Below are 19,019 nucleotides of genomic sequence, written 5' to 3' on the forward strand. Positions count from 1 at the left end.
TTTTTCCCTTCTCCTCTTGTCAGCCTAAGCACTAACTAAAGAGGAAGAAGATAAAATGTCCCTGTATATGTGACCAGAGAATCTAGTTCTCTTCCCAAACGCGTGAAACAATCCCACAAAAGGACCTCATCAGTATTAACCCTTTTCACTTCTTCACACCTCCTGCTTGCTAACACGTTTTTAGTTGGGATTATTAATTCATACAAGCCACTGAAAGAGCAGTTGAAGCGACACAGAGCAACACAGAAGAGAGGCAGGGGAAAAGATCTACTGCCCTTATTTTTCCTTTAACTGTCAAAATAATTCCTTATTGATCCATTTGTTAAGGGTTACTTTTATTTACTTCTTAAAAAAGCAAATCTAAAAAACCCCACAGCTTCTCTACTGAAGGTCAACGGGCACTTAGCAGAACTGAAGCTGGCCGGCTGTGAAACTCTACGGCATGCACACACTGCGGCAAAAGGAAAAATAATTGAAAAGTAACGTCAGTTATATCCAGGTGTCGCAGTCTGGACTGACATTTCGTGGGCCATCTACGGCCTGATCTGCTCAGCACGGTCCTCGGGCTGCACTTCAGTATCCAAGAGGTGCCTGCTTTGGAAGGACGAGCGGACGGTTCGGTTCATTAATGGCTGCAGAGGGCGGAAGTTGTCTACCATTCTCTTTTCTTCTTCACCATCAGAAGTAAAGAGCAGCATCCGAAATGCCTCCAGCTGAGAATGAGAAACGTCCAGTTTTGTGACTTTACTAACTGGAGAATTATTGGAGATCGCGACAAAACACAATCATTCATGCTTGGGAAAAAAAAAAAAAAAAAGAAATCAAAAGTACTATTACATTTGCATTCTGAGAAATTTTAGCACGAATTTCTAGCACTTCTTTGTCACCTGCTGGTAAAGATGATGCCACCATCCGTATCAATGCAGAAGACGAATTGTCAGTCATCTGCCATCTTTAGGCAAACTAAATCTCAAGTGTGGTGTGTCTGAGACGGAACTGATTCCCATTCAAACACTGGAACATATGCTATCTTTAAATAAGTCTCTCCAACCTCCTTAATTTACACCCTTCCTGGAGTTCTGCTATCTTATAGCAACATGCATATGCTGGCACCCAGAGAAGGGGGAACCTCAACAAGCAACAACCTACGTAGCTGTTGTTCTCAGTGGTTTGTAACTGGGGTTTAAAGCAAAGTACGCAGCAGATCAGCTTTTAATGCTCACAAGGGTTTTACAATGTTAAGTAAACTATAAGCCTTTCTATGCCATAAGAGAATGAGAGTGAAAAAGAGACAAGGAAAAAAAGAAGAAAAAGGTTTCAATTGAAAAGATTGACATGCTATGCCTTCAGTTCTCTCTGTTAGCAATCTTCAGTTCTTCCCACCCTGTTCCTCCATGTAAACCAAAATACTACTATCACGTACACGCCTGTTCTTCAGAGCTAGTGTTTGTTTGCAGCACGACTGTCTAGATGGATTAGCTTCGTGTAAACGTTGTATTTAAAAGAAATAAATACATCAGTATTTTGCCTCACGTTGTTGGACTTGCACTTCACTATTAATCCAAGCCTCACCAAACAGGGATAACGCACAGACAAGTTTCAGTGCCTCTTAAACCATGAAAAAATGGTAGATTTCTTTGGGGTTGTTAATTTTTACTGGCTTTGCAACGATCTCCAAGACTTGTCCTATGCCGTAGTGCCCCTCAAAGTACTCTAGTCTTTGAATAGCCAAAAAAATCCTTAAAACTTCCAACAAAACTCACAACTGTAGCACAATTCCAATGAGTCCTCCTTCTGACCATTTTCTACTTGTTCCCTACATCTGCTTCACACCAAGGAATAACAGCTAAAGTACTAAATTAAGAAGTACTAAAATTAAAAGCAGTTGAGGGCATATGGTGACGAGTTCAGGTTGGCCTCAGAACAGATTATTGACCACGAACTCCTCCACTTGAAACAATTTCTGTAATACAAGCATCTGCTGAAACCCTTGTTTGTCTTTCCTTTTTAAAGGGGAATGAATAAAACAAACAAACAAAAAAAGGAATTCAAGGACAGTACAGCCAAATATAGAGTAAATATGCCTGCGAAAACCCAGTGGGGACTCACCCTATCTCTCGCCATCAGAATGGCATGTGAAGGACTCGGAGCCACCCACCACCCCTTCTGCGCCTTCAGAGCCCACCCAAGGGAAGAACAGCGGATCAAGCCCTTGCAGCCTCTGCAAGATTCCTGTGCAAATGCACGTGGCGATCAAGGATGGGCACAAAAGGTCAGAGTTTGGAATGTCACAAAACATGCCCTTCCTCCTCCCCCCTTCCCACCAAAAGGGCTGCATCATGGCAAGGAGAGCAAAATTACGCAGCGCTCCAATAAATAACCTCAGAAGTTTTCAGGGAGCAGCTTCCAGCATAAGGCATCGTTTATCACAGATCGAGATACGACTATCAGAGAGCTGGAGAAGCATCTTTAACCGCTGACTGAAGAGGGCTGAAGTCTTTCCATACTAGCTGTTGTCAACGCCAGGATATCTCCCCAAACAAACACAGGGTGTGAAACAACCACTGATTTTTCTGTACCTCTGTATTCACAGAGAATTATTGGCACTGGTAAGCAACTACTTCTGTGCATCTTCCCCTCCGGGGCAGCAGGCAGTCAAACAGGTATGGTACCATTTGAAAGGTTAAGCGTGAGATTTACCTGCTCCTCATCAACCTCTATTGGCTTCTTCTTAATAATCCATGTGACTGATTCAGTAAGTGGGGGAGTAGTCAAAGAGCCCGCGTAGGTCCAGTAATCAGGGCATGAAGGTATCAAACAGGAGGGATCGAAGACATCAAACTCGATAACAGTGTCCTAAACCCAGAAAGAATTATTTTATAAAAGTCATATTTTAAGGAACAAAAAACCCACCATAATATTTTAAAAGATCTTAACAAGACCAAATACTGTACATGTTATGTATGCACATGCAAAATAAGTACTGTGAATATTAACAATGATTACCTAAAAAAGTAATTTTAAACCCCATAAACTTGTACAAAATTGCTAAGCTGGGTTTGAGGCAGAAGAGGCAGATAGTGAGTAGACAAAATTTAAATATTTCTGTTGTCCCCACAAGCCATGAGGAATTCAGTGAAGAAGAAACCAGGAGTGCGAAGGAGCAACTGACCATGTCTCTGTGGGAGCTAGAAGCAAACAGGAAAAAGGAAAGAGTAAGCGATGGAATAAGTTCAGGTAGTTCTGCCAGATACACTTAATAGACTGCAAACAACAGTGCTTTTACTTTTGACCACATGATTTTAGGCAACAGGGAGAGAGAAGAGGAATAAAACCGTATTCAAATCACATCAAGTATTCACTTCTCCAGAATGCACACTCCCACAAGCGAGATACCAGACAGAAGGTAGGAGCTTCAGAGCCCATGATTTCTATTTTACTCCTGGAGTACTTCCAGGATATACTGCAACAAAGGAAAGGAAGGTCTTGTTTTTCCTTAGATAGGCTTTATTGATTCCTCACTGAGAGTGAGAAATATTATAGTGAGGAATTTTTCAAAAATAGGGGGTTGGACAAGAGATTCTAGATGGGAGCTTTCACCCACCATGTGAGAGAGGAAGGTGCAAGGACATCAGAGTGGCTATTATCTGACCTTCCTCCTAACCAGAGTGATGTTCCTCGGGGTTTGGTGCCTAAGTCAGTGATAATGCCCACTGGCAAGGCAACAAAGGTTTTCAAACGTTTTAAAGCCAGTGCTGATGAGTTGCTGGGTGACCGGCACCCTTTGGAAAGGAGATCCCTTTCAGGGGAGCCCACAAGCAGCTTGGTGAGCCTAATGTTGATTTTTTTTTTTTTTTTTTTAAAAGATCTTGACTTCAGTTTCTTTTGAATTCATATGCTGTAAAAACATTATATTCTCCTAATGGATGTATATTCACAGATCTTTGTACGTCTTTTTGGCACTGAATGGACTTGTTTGGCGTTTATCTGGCAGAATTTTCACGGCACTGCCATAAATATTTGTTTTATTTGGATAAAAAAAATCCTCACTGTGATAAATAACGGTACAGCGGCTTCACTGGATGTGCTTACAAGCCAGCAAAATTCTTGAAGTGTATTCTTTGTGTGTACTTTCGAAGAGGAGCGGACACCTGGAGGAGCGGGAGTGCTTCTGAGCACGATCAGAGGCACAGCACTCCCTCTCCTGGCAAAAGTCAGGAATCAGCTATGAAGAAAGTGTCCCATTCCCCTAGCAGAAAATTTACAGCGTTTAGAAAAAAGCAAACAAGTATCTCCTCCTCAAAGATCAGATGAAAGTCAGAAAGCCTTAATTCCACAAGAAATGAACCACCTCTTCACCCAGCACAAAGTTCCTTCCAGTTAAACAACATACGAAAACTAATCCAGTGGCATCTGTCTTGATAGAAGCGGAAGAGCAAGCTTCAGCGAGGGCAAGCCTTACACATGCACAGGCCCTTCTAAGGGGATACAATCTCAAGACTATCATTTCTTAAACCAAGAGGTTGGGAAAGCTTAAAGTATACAATTCCTCCTTAAAAATTAGCTTCCCTCCGCCTCCAGTGGAATCAACAATTCACCCCAACTGTCAGTCAGGCCCCTTACTGACATTTAAGGAAGAAATCATTTATTAGTTTCGCTATTCTTAAAGTATCTTTATGCTGAATGACAGCATTAGCTGTGCTGAGTGATCACTGGTGGGACACTTCAAAACGCTTACCTTGTGTTTAACTGCCGGCAAGGCATCAACCAGTGTCTGCAGCCCTTCGTGATGCGCTCCCAGCTGCAGGAGATGGGGAGGAGTTAGGGAATTATTAAGCTGACGTTCTGCATATCTACCTCAATCAGTAGTTTTTGAAAATAACAACAAAAATCTACAGGTATTTTGTCCTAAATCGGTTTTAACAAAATGGAAATAAAAAGGCATCATTAAAGCTTATTACACAAAGTGAAATTACCTTTAAAAACACTCCAATAACAGCCAAGCCGTTACCTTCCATTACAGCTTCTTCAAAAGTTGGGTACACAACAGCATTCCAGTGCACCAGATGCAGCTGAAATACAAATGAAGGAGAAATCAACACATGCACAGAGCCCAGCAACGACACCAAGAAACAACTTTTGATCTTCGCTACATTTGGACCTCGGCAATTCGAGACGCTGCAGTGAGCTACCCCAGAAATCGCACACCACAAAGATGAGAACCAAACGGTTATTGGAAATAATGGCACTTTTCTCTCTTTTTTTTTCCCTTTTTTAAACAATAGCCAAACACCCATGACCTGCATCTAACACATATGAAAGGGATTTTGTTTGTGGGACACTGATTACAGGAACGCTAGTTAGAGGGACAAAAAAAGCTCCGTATACCTGGAACTGAAGGACTCTTCCATCTCCCTAAGAGGAAGAACAGAGCACGCTATTCTGCTAAGGAACATTGAGGGGTTTTGTGTATTAAACACCCAGCACCAGTCCCAAAGCTTACTCGTAAGCCTTGCTGTTAGCAAGTACCTTGCCAAGCTGACAGGCATCATTATGAACACCTTAACAGGGGATAAACATCTTCTCAAAAATAAGCAAGAATCATTTTTCAAATTCTCCATCTTTGGCATGTAAGTGTTTTCATACTGGTCATACTTTCCTCTCTGAGCAACTTAATCTATATTTTTCCCCACTGCCTCCATCCTTTTTATTGACTCTCTTTCTGCCTTAGTTACTTAATCACAAAAGTTTTGCTACCTTAATAATTGCTTAAGAGTGGAAAACAGAAAATTAAGGGGTCATGATAACCACTATATTACCAATTCTTCAAACTGGGAGTTTTCTAGCATGCAGTGCAGTCACAGGCAGCCTGAATCCCAGCCTCCAGCCCCCACAAGTATTTGCATTGTTCAGCACTTTAGCTCATACCTCTGCCGGGTAAAATTTACTGTCAACTGTGTGCTCTGAGCCCCACTCGTTTATAGCTCCCCAGTGGAAGTGGAACTGCTTCAGCCTGTACTGGTTTTCCAAGGGACCTCCAAGGATTACTAAAAAACAAACCAAGACACACATGTTAATAAACATGATCTAGAATTGCCCAGACAAGTAACACAGCAAGAGCCTCCTTGAAATAAATTTGCCCAGGAAGAAAAAAAAATACTAATAATCAGGTGGAGCAACTGCCTTAAGTGAAACAGTCCCCTATTGCCCGGCTACTTTTACACTTTGCTACGACAAAATCGTTCAGGCGAACCCATCACTGGTTTTCCCCGCAGTCTGAATCAACTATGTCAAGTTGAAGATAAGCTAAATACTGTCCTCATCCATCTCCCCTCAAGAGAATTTTTTTTTCCAATTCACATGGAGTTTGGCAGAGTCATGGTGACTACATGTGATGTTCTAGACTCTTCTCTTGGAGCAGCCTTCAGCGAGCTGCCTTACCAGAAGGAACACATATGACAACAAAGCAATGAATACATCTACTAAATAACATCCCAGTGAAGCCTCAATATCTATGACAAATATTTAAATCTCCCATGACAGTACAAGACTTCAAAAATCCAATTTTGCCAGAAAAATCACTACACTGTGTCAAATGTTCAATTCCGCTTTTTTTTTCAAGTTCAAAAATCCAAACGTACTATTCTGCTTCCATACAGCTTTCAGACTGCATAACCAAGGTTAAAAGATTTCCTGCAGAGCCAGAAATAGGCTAATATTGTGCCTACTGTATACGTACAGTCTGCCTACGGGCAAGATTCTGAGTTTCTGGGAGATTTAATGCACTTTCTAGCCATGAGTGAAGGTGAACATTCACTCTGCTCCCCCAATTTCAGAAGGCCTCTCATCGTTTTGCAAACACAAGAATGAAAAAGTCTGCGCCTAGTTTTCTGCATACTGTTGGGTTTCACTCATTTCCTCCTAATTCAACCAGGACCATGCTGCAAAGTCGTCTTGCTGATTATTACATCACAGCACCTGGTAAATGAGAGGCGATAATTACTTCCAAAGGGCTAACAACAAATACGTAGCTGTAGGGACCCACTTGCTGACTTTTACTTAACTGTATGGCATGGTTAAATTTTACAGCAAAGCACTGTATAAAGTACATAATCACAACGCTACTTTTGAAAAGAAGTTAATCACTGTAATGCTAAGGAGAAAACAATGAGGCATTAAGAGCTTTTCTCGTCTTTTTTTTTTTTTTTTCCCCTCCTGAAAGCCAGCCAGCAGTTTTGCAATTCTAACTAGACAGGCCTGCTTGTGATAAAAGAGTAAGCTAAAGCAAGCTATGCAAACTGGCATTTAATTAATTTCATCCACTGCTGCTGAGCTCTTAGCAGAAATGCAATACTGACCATCGCTAAAAAAACCCTGAGGGAGAAAGGTCACTTTCAGGGCTGGGGTGAAGACGTGGCCCACATCGCCAAGCCTTTCAGAACCGAAGTTTCTGCCCTCTAACACTATCCTGATTGATGTGATGATGCAAACCCACTGGTGACAACGTTCACGTTAACAATCACCTTCACCTGAATGCTTGCCTGGCAAGTGAAGTCAGGCACAGGCACACACATGCTGAACATCAGGTGGTCACAGTGGACACTCGAAAGCAACAGGCAAACAGGAACTTACTGTCCCTTTTACAAGCATTTTTGCCATTTCATTTCCTCTCAGTTTACAACTTGATAATTTCAAAACAAAACAGAAGTTTAAAGGAACTCCAACAGCCACCAAGGGAAAGAATCACATCAGCTTTTTATCGCAGCCCAACTTCTGTTTCAGTCTCCTTTCCTTCAGCAGACGGCATTCACACACACAGACACGATCACGTTCTGTACGTACCTTCCCCACGCCCTCTTTCTTCTTCGTCCTCCTGCCCTGCTCATAAGCAAACAGCCCATGGCAGCACTACCTTCATCTCTTGCCCAGTTTTTGCTTTGCCTCATCTCAGGAGTTGGGCATTTTTGTCTCTCCTGGATGCACGTTTCCTCTTTTTCATCTTCTGTTTCAATTTTGTTGCTTTTTTTTTGTTTGTTTATTCATGAGCTTTCTTCTCTGGATTTCTCTTATTGTTAGACAGAAGCTGGCAGAAAGAAAAATCAGCAATAGCAAAGAGAGAAAATAAAGCAAGAGAAATAGGAAGGAGGGAAAGGTGGAAGAGAGAAGCAGGCACTTGAAAACCTGGCCATTTATACAGCAACATCCCGTGACCTGCTGTTTCTCAGTCTGTCATTTTGGAGTCCTGTCACTGCGAGTTTAATGCTGGCCTCCACCAGCCGTCATCACCCTTCACTGACTGTAATTCATTTGAGGAAGATGATGATGATGAAAAGGCAGCCATCCAGAAAGAGGCAGCAAGAAAGCTCACACTTAAAGATTTACCTCGCACGTTCAGTCTTACAGCCGATCTTTGAGAGCTGAAAAGCCAGGCTCTGAAAGGCCAGCACCCCTCTAACTAACCGACAGTCCTGACCATCCCATGCTTGCCTCTGTGTCACAAAAACTGTCCCCGTGTATCTACATGTCGCTTATGTACCAACCTCCGGCAGGCAATTCCCCTTCACTACATCAATTCTGGCAGAAAAAACTGACTTTGTTATCCATTGAGCTGAAAACCTTTACACTTCTCAGGAACCCTTCCTCAACAGATAGCCGGATATGGCCGTATAAAGTAAAAGACTGTTAAGTTAAAAGCAAAAAAGATCTAAAGTTAGAAAGTTAAAGTCACTAATGCGCTAACAAGCGATGTCTCTGTCCTAGCCCCTCCTCTAACCCCACCTCACCAACGCAACAGCAGTTTGTACCGTAACAACAGAATGGCCCTACGTGGTTTCTTCATGACATATCACAGCACTCACAGGAAGAAGGGCAAGAATATTCCCTGTTGGGAAACTCGTATTTTGGGTGAACAGCTAGAAACAATAAAAACAAAGTGTCACACAAGCCCCTGCAAGCTCCGTGCATTCCACCACTACCTGCCTTGTTTTACCAGCCTCTTGCCAAACATCAACCAAAAATACCGGTATTGCGGAGGCACAGCGTTTGTTCATCAGCATGCTGAAAGCTTCCTTCCCAAGAGCGTTGCCAAATCCCGCACCAAGGTCTCGCATCTCTCACGGTAAGCAAACATAAATGACTGTAATCAAACAGGTTCAAACTTGCCCAGGGTCCCTCAATTTTTCCCTCCAAGGTGAGTAACCGACATGAATCACGTGCTTCACAATATCCCTGATCAACTGCTACCAGTCCCCCTACCTTTATGAGATAACTTCTTTATACACACCAGCGATACCCTTTGGTAAAGTCAACTTTTAAAAGGAACAACGGACAAGAAATCTGGAATTCAGTCGCAGTATCTTAAGTCACTTGGCTCTATTGAGCATTTAAAAAAAACCTGAGCTGCTCAGGTCAGCGTGCTCATTCCCCACAAATTGCTGGAAAGCACAGTCGGATTTTGCATGCGTGGACTCCTGCTTACACTGAAACACCAGGAACACACGCACCTGGCACCCATGGTAGCAGCTCAGTATTATTTAATCCTCCAAACGCTTACCGAGATAAGTATGTATACTTTCCAACCGAAAGTCATTTTGCTGCTGATTATTTCAAATGCATTAAATCTATCTGTTATCACCGCAAAAGAGGTAAGTGGCAGATTACTTCATTAAAGTGTAATGATGGAATCTCATTTAAAAGTGAGTAGATACATATGACTGAAGAGCGACTAGTGTAGCCAAAGCCGTGGTGTTACGAGCCCTAACCAAAAGGCAGGGCACTAAGGTTTGTGCAACAGGAATCAATTTCAACCTACCACCGACGATTTGTGCACAATGCCCGTGGTAATAAACTCACAGGACAAGTAAGGCCTGTGTAGAACTTCTGTGTTACAATTCCCATCACTGCAAATCTCTGTTTCGATAAAGCGTTCATCGACTGTACATCCATCTTCAGCATTTGTGTTGTTATTGAACCTTTATACAGCACGCAAACATTTCTCCTCTCTAAGCATTGATAACACATTACACCGATTTTTCTGAGCTTTGCTTACTTGATCGATCAGTAGAATCATCAAACTCAACCAGGAATGAATATCCGTTGTTCCAGATGTGAAGACACGTTGTTGGGTCATAGCTGATCTTCAGAGGCTTCAGAAAGGGATCATAAACACTATCTCTCCACTGGATATTGATAGGAGACTGTCGAGTGCCCCCAGGAATTGTAAGCGGACTCTGCCAAAGTGGATGCACTGGAAGATGATGAAGAGAGTCAAGCTCTAATGCACGACACAGAACTCCCAACTAAATACTTCAAAACTTTTTGGCAAGAGACGATGCTTTGGTACATTGGCTCCAAAAGCTAATTCAAGTCAGCTGATGCAAAGGAAAGTCAAATAACAACCCATTCCACTCCAATGACTCAGAGCTGCCCAGGGAAGCACAGTACTTTGACTTACAACTGGGTTGATACCTTTCTGCATCTGCAAAACACTCATTCAAGAAATTCTGTCCCCTTTGTTTTCCTTCTATTGCAAATGGATTTGAAGGTGGCTTTTGTTTTACAAGTTTGCCAGAGTCTCACCACACTTCAGATTTCCTCACGCACCAGTACCACCGACTGACGTCAGACTGCAGAACAAGGTAACTCCCATTACAAAGCAAAAACACTCTTGAAGGTGCCGGTCTTTAACCTAGACATGCTATGGGGTTACACCACCGTTCAGGGTGTAGTGCTCCTGAAACACCCCCACCAATATTGACCAAGACCACTTTACACAGCCAGGACTTACTGTTGGGATCCCCACACCTGTAAAATCCTAAACTACCAATTTTGGGGGCAGCTTGGGCATCTCAAACTGGCATGTGCAGGGCGGATGCACAAACAGTTTTCACAGCGATTTATTCTGCTCAAAACCAGAACTGAGACCGGCGTGGACGGAGAGCACTTGTTCACCTGCTGTCCCCTGACAGCGATGTCCCACAGACGAAGCTTTTTTGCGCCCTGCCCATCCCCTGAACCCCAAAGCGAGAGGCTCTGAAGCACTGCGTACGGGCTACTTCATCAGGCACAACTGCTCGTGATCTTTCGCAAGGGGACAGAGAAAATAAACCTTTTAACAAATCACATGTAAGGGGGGTGGGGGTGGGTGTCACTAAACAACCTCCCCCCCGGTTTCCTCAGCAAGGGACACATTTTATCAGCCCGTGCAAGGCCACCAAGGCAGAGGCGGGCGAGCAAAACATTCTCCTGAAGTGCCACAGCTCGGCACTGCCATTTCCTGACGTTTCAGCGGAGGAACTGTCACAGACAAAGCCAGTTTGGACCTGGCGAACCTGCTTCTTTTACACCAACTGCCGAGGCACCGCCATGCCCCCTCAGCCCGGAGGGGCTGGAAGCGACGGCAGGGACATAGGCGCTACCCGTGCCCAGAGCCCGGCTCAGCGGGGCTGCCTCGGGCCGGGGGGGGCGATGAGCCGGGCGGGGAGAGCGAGGGGGGGCTGGGGGCAGCGTCCTGCTCTCCTCAGGCGGCGGGAACCGCTCGCCTCCAGGGGTAAGGGCAGCCCCGGCCTGAGGGAGCCTGTCCCGGGGCGGCTCCCCCCGCCCCCCCCCCCCCGGCCCGAGAAGAAGCGGCTCCCCGCTGAGGGAAGCGGCGCGGGAGGGCGGCGGCACTCACGGGCGTCTCGCAGGCGGTAGGAGCAGCAGGCGCCCAGGCTGCAGCGTCGTGTTCCCCGCCGGGAGGCAGCGGCCACCCCAACCCGGCGCAGCAGCAGCAGCAGCTGCGGCAGCAGCATCGCGGAGGAATCCGCGGAGCCGCCGACCGCCGCCACCGCCCAGCCCGGAGCGGCCCCTTCCGGCGCGGCCCCCCCCCCCCCCCCCCCGCCGCCATGGCACCCTCAGGGGAGCGGGTGGTGTCTGTGCCTCAGGCGGGAGGGCGGTGTTTGTCCTGCGGGCAGCTTTTCCCTCAGGAGAGGGCCGAGACTGGCTTTTTATCGTGTGACAACGTTAGAGAAGAGACCACAGTTCCCCTTGGGGGTGTGTTCGCCATTTCCCATGGTCAGGCTAAGCCTTGGGCCTGACTCACACCAAAAATGCGTTCCCTCTCAGGACGATAGCATCAGCGCTTGCTTACACACCTTAGGGGATTAGCATTTGTTCTTCTCTCGTTAGTTTTGCTCAAGTAGGAGGTTTCGGTTTCTCCCAGCTAAAGGTGGGCTGGAGCGGGATCTGTTTGCCACAGAGACAGGGGTGGCCTTGGCGCAGCGGGGTTCCTGCCCCAAACTGCACACAAAAAAGTTAGGAAAAGTTAACATTACAGTCACCTTACCCAACTGCATCTGACCCAAAGGCTGGAGGCCAAAATAGGACCACCCGGGGGCGGTGAAAAGTGGCCAATTCAACTAGGTCTGACACCGCTTGAGGCAGGCCTTGATGCAACGGTGGTTAAAACCTTGGTTACTCCTTGCACCTTTTTGGTGTTACAGCTGCCAGTGAGGAACACAAAGCGAAAAAGGGAAGTCTGTAGAAAGCTCACGGTGTCGGTGAAAGTGTCCTCATTTCTACTGGGTCCATTGGGGAACCAGGAGCAGAACACACCTCAGCTCCTGGCCTTCATCTTGCCACCTGCTTTGAATCATATTTTTTGCTTACCCTGTTAAAATCGTTTTTCAAATCTATATTTACCTTTTGCGGACTTTTAATCTTGTTAGGTTGAGTATTTTTGAATTTTCATGGGGAACCTGACATAGCATTGAGGATGTTTTACTGAAGTGGAAAGACTAGATACTCAACTAGCCTCAACCAAGAGTGTTTGCTCTAGCTTAGAACATTGCGTAAGAAGTTTCCATTGCATTCACGGTATCATATATTTAAAGTACTCCTGAGGTGAGAAAAAGGAGGTTGAAATCTGGTAAGTGATTTGCTTTGAGTGGCTACACGATCAGAAAACAGGTTATCGGGATACGTACAAACAGCATATGATCTTAGGATGTTAAACTGGGTTTAAATTTCATTTTACTTCCTCCCTGCCAAGATATGCCTTCTTGTGGCATTAAGATGATCCTGCAAAGTTTTGAAAATGCAAAGCTTCTTATAGAGCTACTAAGCTGAACAGAATGAGTCATTTCTTGTGGGTTGAACAGCACAACCCAAGGAAAATTCCTACGGCGTAGGCTTTCGGAAATGATGGGCTGTTCAGGTGCAAAAATAAGTAACGTTGACCTACACCACTTTTGTTTCCCTTCTGAATCATTCAAAGAATCTGTATCCCGTTTTTACATGCACACGCTATTCCTTACCAAGCATAGATTTCAGTAAAACTTTAGCATTTAATTAAAAAAAAAACCCTTTTCTTCTCTAGGGGGTTAAATAAAACCCTTCAAAATATGAGCTCAGTGGCAGTGAGATGGTTTGTTTTGGAAACAGCAGACAGAAAGGCAAAAACTACCTGTGCAAAAGGAAACAGAAGCCCTAAACCTTGTTCTCAGCGCTTAGCCAGTGTGGCCAAAATCTTTTCTGGACCATTCCAGAAACAGAGTTTCTCCTCGGCTGTGTCGCAGCTCGAGATGGTGGTTTATGCGAGAGAGACGTGGCTGTCATGCAGCAAGCTGGAGAGAACAGCAGCAGCCAGAATTAAATCATCTCTGTTGTTCTCGTGTTTTTCCAAAACTGTGATGTTTTGGGACCATCTGGGAGGTTTCAGCTCTGCTCTCTCTTGTTCCTGAACCGATGCTGCGTATAGGGAACACCAAACCAGAAATCTGACAATTGGCCTACAGCATGAGTTAAAGTGACGCAGAATCTGTGCGGAAAGAGAAATAAAAACCTCAGCTACTAAGTTTGTTTTCAAATGTGCAAAGTTAAACAATAAAAAGGTGAGAATTAAGGCAGCATGCCATCTGCACCCTTTGCTTTATGCGTGCCTCATCTATGATCAGCTCACCGAGGAAGGGTCTAGTCTGTTGTTTACCCTTGTTAAATGCGTATCTATGGTCGTGTCAGAACAGTTGTAGCAAATATTGTACTATAACAAGCGTGACCAAGATTCGAGTCACCCGTGAAGAGAGATCTGCCACCAACAGACCTGATCTGTGCTTGATTTAGTTTTTTAAAACCTTCCAGACAGACAGAGCGATGCTCCATTTGTTTTTATAGTATTTGGAGGCTTCTTACATTTGTACTTGGGGGTTTTTTTCCTGCCTTTCCCAGCTGAAGTAGATGTATAGAGCCATCCAAATAGTCCCAAGCTTTTGGCTTATTTTCTGTAAGTAATTGCAGCTGTGGATGCTTTAACAGGTCTGTTTGGAGTAATTATTTAAAAGTTCATTTAGCATTGGTACAAGTATCAAAAGCCTTGGGGTGGGAGTCAAGATCCAGAGGAAAATACAGGCTGAGTATATTAATGGATTATCATAATTTGTAACACCATTTCCAAGAAAATATTTTGAAGGCCATAGTTCTATGGTAAAAATCCAAAATAAATTCAGTTAACTGAAAGGATTTACTGCCAATTTATGGAGTTGTAAACTTGATTTAAAGAAAGAAAACATTTCTCAGGGTTTCATTTTTAAATTCCCTTTAAATATGCTGGGGAGGAGAGAGTTGTCCTGTGGGCTACAAAATTAGAAGAAAGACTATGAAAATGAATTCAGGTGATTGTCAAGTAAGAATGAGGGGTAGAATGACTCAGCTTCAGTGGTTTTCAGTCTTTACAGTTTTAATCTTTAAAAAGAAAGAAGAAAAAAAAAAAGACGTGTTGAACAAAGCACTTTGATTTGTTTACACAGGGACTTTCAAAGAAGTTTCACCCAGCTCTGCAGTAAAACAGAGAGGACAGCGTGGTGGGAACAGCCGAGAAACCCCACCCACGTGAAGGAAATCCGTTTTTGTCCTAAGTGGAGCAGGGCTGCTTTCCATAGCAACACGTTCTGACTTAGAAAAATGAAAGCAACCCTGTTACTGAAACTCAGTAAGGAACCATTCTAAAGGACCACGGCTCTGCTTTCAGCCACTTGGATTGAAGACTACAGAGGAAATCCAAGATAGGTTGATTTCTTTGACATTTTTTAGTGTGAATCAAGATTTGGGAGGATAACAGCGATGGTTGGCTGAGGTCCGTCGTGACAAGGTGTTGAAAGTTCTGCTGAACTGATGTCCGATTTGGACTGTGATGTAGGCCAGTTTATCGATAAACAGCCCAGTGCTTTTTATCAAATGGTTGTAACTGACAGGGTCCTCTAAGCTCAACGGGAAAGCAGCAGCAGATTGTGAAATGCTGAGCTTTTCTCTGCTCCCAGAACGTCTGGCTGAGATAGGAGCCTGGATGAGAAAGCAGTGGCTGAGGCTAAGTCCAGATAAAGAGGAGGCAATTCCAGTTGGCAAGGTAAAGCAAATAGGGGCTTTATCTTTTCTGTATAAAAACATTTGCTAAAATTATGCATGCAGGCTTAGTAACTCAGCATGGAAAGGGCTTAGAAGGTATCTCATGGACAGTTTGTGTGGTTACTGCAGTTGTGTGCGCGGTCCTGGAGATGGCACACCTGGATGGAGCGTCACTGCTGTACGCCTGAAGGAGCCTGCTTTTCTTGTAACTTCTTCTAAGAAAGAAAAAAGCCATTCAGGTCTGCTCTGGCAATAATTGCTAGGGCGAGGGTACACCCCATAGACTTCAAATCCCTCTGAAGGGCATTTCCAGCAACTCTCTGTTGTATTAAGAGGTGTCTGAAACTGCTGCCTCCACGTATTGTTACAAGGTACCACAGGGCTTAGTGGAGACATCCACCGCATTAGTCCACATCTCTAGAAATTTTTGCACGTATGCCATGGTCCTCAGCAATGTGAAGTGCAGGAAAATGCTTTTGTCCTTGCAGGGACCCAAGGGGAATCCAGAAAAGGCACTAGGAATTGTTTAACCCGTGTCCCCACAGCAAACGTCAGAGTTAATTGCCGAGCGAAAGCATCCCCACCCAGCTCGGTGAGAGACTATTTCTGTGTGTGGGAAGGGTGAGGGGAGAAAGGGAGAAGATGAAATTTGGGAAAATGGTGAACTTTACATCGAAGACTTGAACTAAGAGCTCAGTGGTCCAGTTTTACTGGGTTTTTTCTGTCGCTGAAGGCACTGTTTGTACTGTCAGCTGTGAGCAGCGGAATTTAATTGAATGTGCTTTTTGCTTTGAATGCATGTTGTGCACCGGGTCTAGCCACCAGATGGAGGAACCCACGGGCTGGCTTATTCCGAGCTGCTGTCTATTCACTGGCAGCCGAAACCAGCCGTTCCAAAGATAGCGTTTTCCTGAATCAGTTTGTTTTGGCATTTCCTGCACGAAATGTCATGGAGTAGAGAAAGATTTCAGTAATAAATAGCGTCTGTCTTAAACTGAAGAGAGGAATGTGGGTAAAAAGAGGTAGGTAGCAATTGTAATTTCATCAGCAATGGTCTTACAGCGGAACGGCCTTGCATGATCTCTTCCTGGAATGTTTGTTACCATGAAGTGAGTTTTGGTTTCTCAGTAAGTTCCCCATGGATGGGTGTCCACAGCAAAAAATATGGCATCGTTTAGCCCCTTACTGGGAACTGATGGAGCGTGGGTAACCATAAAATAATTACTTTCTCCATCATAAGTGAAGATCTAGAGATCTCAGCTTTTCTCCAGTTTTCCTTCTTACTCCACTGAACAATTTCAAATAGTTTTCCTAAAGTAACACCTTCACTGATGAAACAGAAACATAACGACTGTAATATGTTCCATTCCTGAAGCCCTGAGTAGTAGGGAAAAAAAGGGAACATTTAGACCGGGAACTCTGAAAAACATCGCAAACTCTCTTATCTTTGTAGGAACTGCTCTGAAAGATTTCTGGTGTGCTGAGTGACAGGGAAGCTTGCGTGCTATATGTTACATAAAGCTTCCATGGCCGGGAGCGTGTCACACACAGCGCACGTTGCATTTGGCAGCTGACCTGCCAGGGGTTTTTGAAACGCTCAAGTCACTCAGCGGCAGGGAGTATTTTGGCGTGATCTTCAAAACTGTGTTCACAAGTGTAGAGCTGTTAAACACTGAACGTTACTGAATATTTCTTCTAGCTTTCAATATAAACAAAGCCTTGCGCTTGCCTCCTTTCTGCTTTGCTTTGTGTCTGCCACAAAATCGTCTGGTTTTCTCATCAGTTAAGTAAATACAAAATTTGTCGTTCGATAAATTAAATAGAAGCGAATCCCATCTCAGTATTAGAGGAGGGATCTGGCTGTTCTTTGGGAAGTTAGTAAGCTGAGTACATTTACAGAGAAAAAAATGGGAAACAAAAGGATTTCCTAGATGTAAAACATTGCCGTTGCTCCAGCCGACGTTATCTGCACACAGGCAAGTAGACACACAGCCTCTGCCTGGCCTCATCTTATTTGTAGATAAGTTAATCAGTGTTTTAAGTAACTAAATCTTTGACATCTTCCAGTGGTATCCTGCGTCTCAGGAAGTGATTCATTGTACTCCTCCTATCCACCACATTTGGAGAGTTTTGTGGTTTGTACTTACATTAAGCCTCATTTTCAAAATTAAACATTGTGGTGTCTGTGAAATTCAAAGTCGCTCAGAATCAATTTGCGCTAAATATGCTTTGAATTACACTTATAGACACAGTTTTCACTGAAACCAGTTAAAACCTTGGAGGACAAAATTAAAAACTAATTGTTGTTTCTTCATTGTAGTTAAAAAATGAAAATCACAAACAACCCAGTAACACTGACAGCAGAAATAACAACGTTTTAATCCTGCACGCGGAGATAAATCATGTAATTCAAGAAGGTATTTCTGTCTCTCATTCCTGTCGTTCTGTTCACTCTTTAATCGTTGACTCACATTCTCAAACTTCCCTTTTTGGTTAGCTGACAGGCAAGAAAGAAGAGCCACACTGAACTACGTTCATTGGTTTTGTACCTCCGCATCTTTCCTACGCAGGTATCCAGCACTGTTTTGGTAACGTGAAACACACTTACATGCATCGTTCCTGGTTTTACATGAAACACACTTACATGCATCGTTCCTGGTTTTACGAGTGCAGGCGGCCAGGCTGCAGAGTCGTGCTGGTGGACTCCAGATCACTTTCAGCTGCTTGTATAAACGTGCCAGGGTATTTGCCTTCACGCTATTCATTGCTATCGCCTTGGCACTTGAAATCTTCACTTTGTCCAACAGGCAGAGGAGCTATCCAGAGGCTAGCGACCTAGCAACACCGAGTAGAGGAAAAAAAAGTCTTGTGGATGTACAGCTTCCAGATAACTGAGGAGTCTCTAGACCTATTTATAAAGGATTTTGAGAGCACCCTTTCCTGGGTGGAGAGGTGGAGCTAACCAAGTAGTTAATTTTCAACTTGTCCCTGGACTGGCTCCTTCATTGGCTCTACATTTTGTTGGAGGGCCGGCTAGTTGATGATTATGCTACATGTGTTTTCCAGGTTCTTTCTCATCTGGAACACCCAAGCGTTACAGAAACCACTCTTTTGTATGCAAGAAGAGGTTTCTTATCGTTTCTTCATGCACACATTCTTTGAATGTGAATAGCTGTGTTCTTGAATGCTGATAGCTAAGAATTGCTGTCATTAACAGCTTAAGTTCTGAGGATGGGGACTGCTCAAACCGAGGAATTCACAGAAATCTGGTAGATATACAAGGCTGGTCCGGGAGAACAGGACGAGGAGCAGCCTCTTGCAGAGGAGTATTTTAGCTCCGAGCACACAGTACATCCCCTTGCAGCCTCGAGGTGAGAAACTTGTTCCTTCTGAACTACCAGGTGTCCCGTAAGAGGGATAATTCTGTATAGACTAGAAAGAGAAACAGACAAAGGAACCATCGTTACTCCTCCCAGTCACACACCACTTTGACCCAGCTGAAGTGCTGGGTTTTTTTTCCATTGGGGAGAACAAATTGAGATGTTTTCCTGATCTATGCTTTTTAGGGATGAAAGCATGAAGAATGTTACTCTCTTACTATTTCCACACACAATTCCTGTAACTCCATTCTCTTATGTGAAAGA

General features: G+C 44.1%; 1 protein-coding gene across 2 annotated transcripts; it reads right to left on the minus strand.

Moving 5' to 3' along the window:
• Positions 1 to 533: 533 nt before the first annotated feature.
• Positions 534 to 18,140, minus strand: CA5A (carbonic anhydrase 5A). 2 transcript variants are annotated; one of them, XM_086469050.1, is made up of 7 exons: positions 18,020 to 18,140; positions 10,049 to 10,246; positions 5,929 to 6,047; positions 4,977 to 5,072; positions 4,739 to 4,801; positions 2,701 to 2,856; positions 534 to 713 (listed from the first exon to the last, which is right to left on the minus strand). In XM_086469050.1, exons 1-7 carry the CDS (start codon positions 18,138 to 18,140, stop codon positions 534 to 536), a joined length of 933 nt encoding a protein of 310 aa, XP_086325176.1. The 2 variants fall into 2 exon arrangements, with proteins under 2 accessions (XP_086325176.1, XP_086325177.1); XM_086469051.1 differs by lacking the exon at positions 18,020 to 18,140 and adding an exon at positions 11,672 to 11,804.
• Positions 18,141 to 19,019: the final 879 nt, after the last annotated feature.

This window comes from Leptosomus discolor, chromosome 8, assembly GCF_034619465.1.
Source record: "Leptosomus discolor isolate bLepDis1 chromosome 8, bLepDis1.hap2, whole genome shotgun sequence".
Taxonomy (NCBI): Eukaryota; Metazoa; Chordata; class Aves; order Leptosomiformes; family Leptosomidae; genus Leptosomus; species Leptosomus discolor.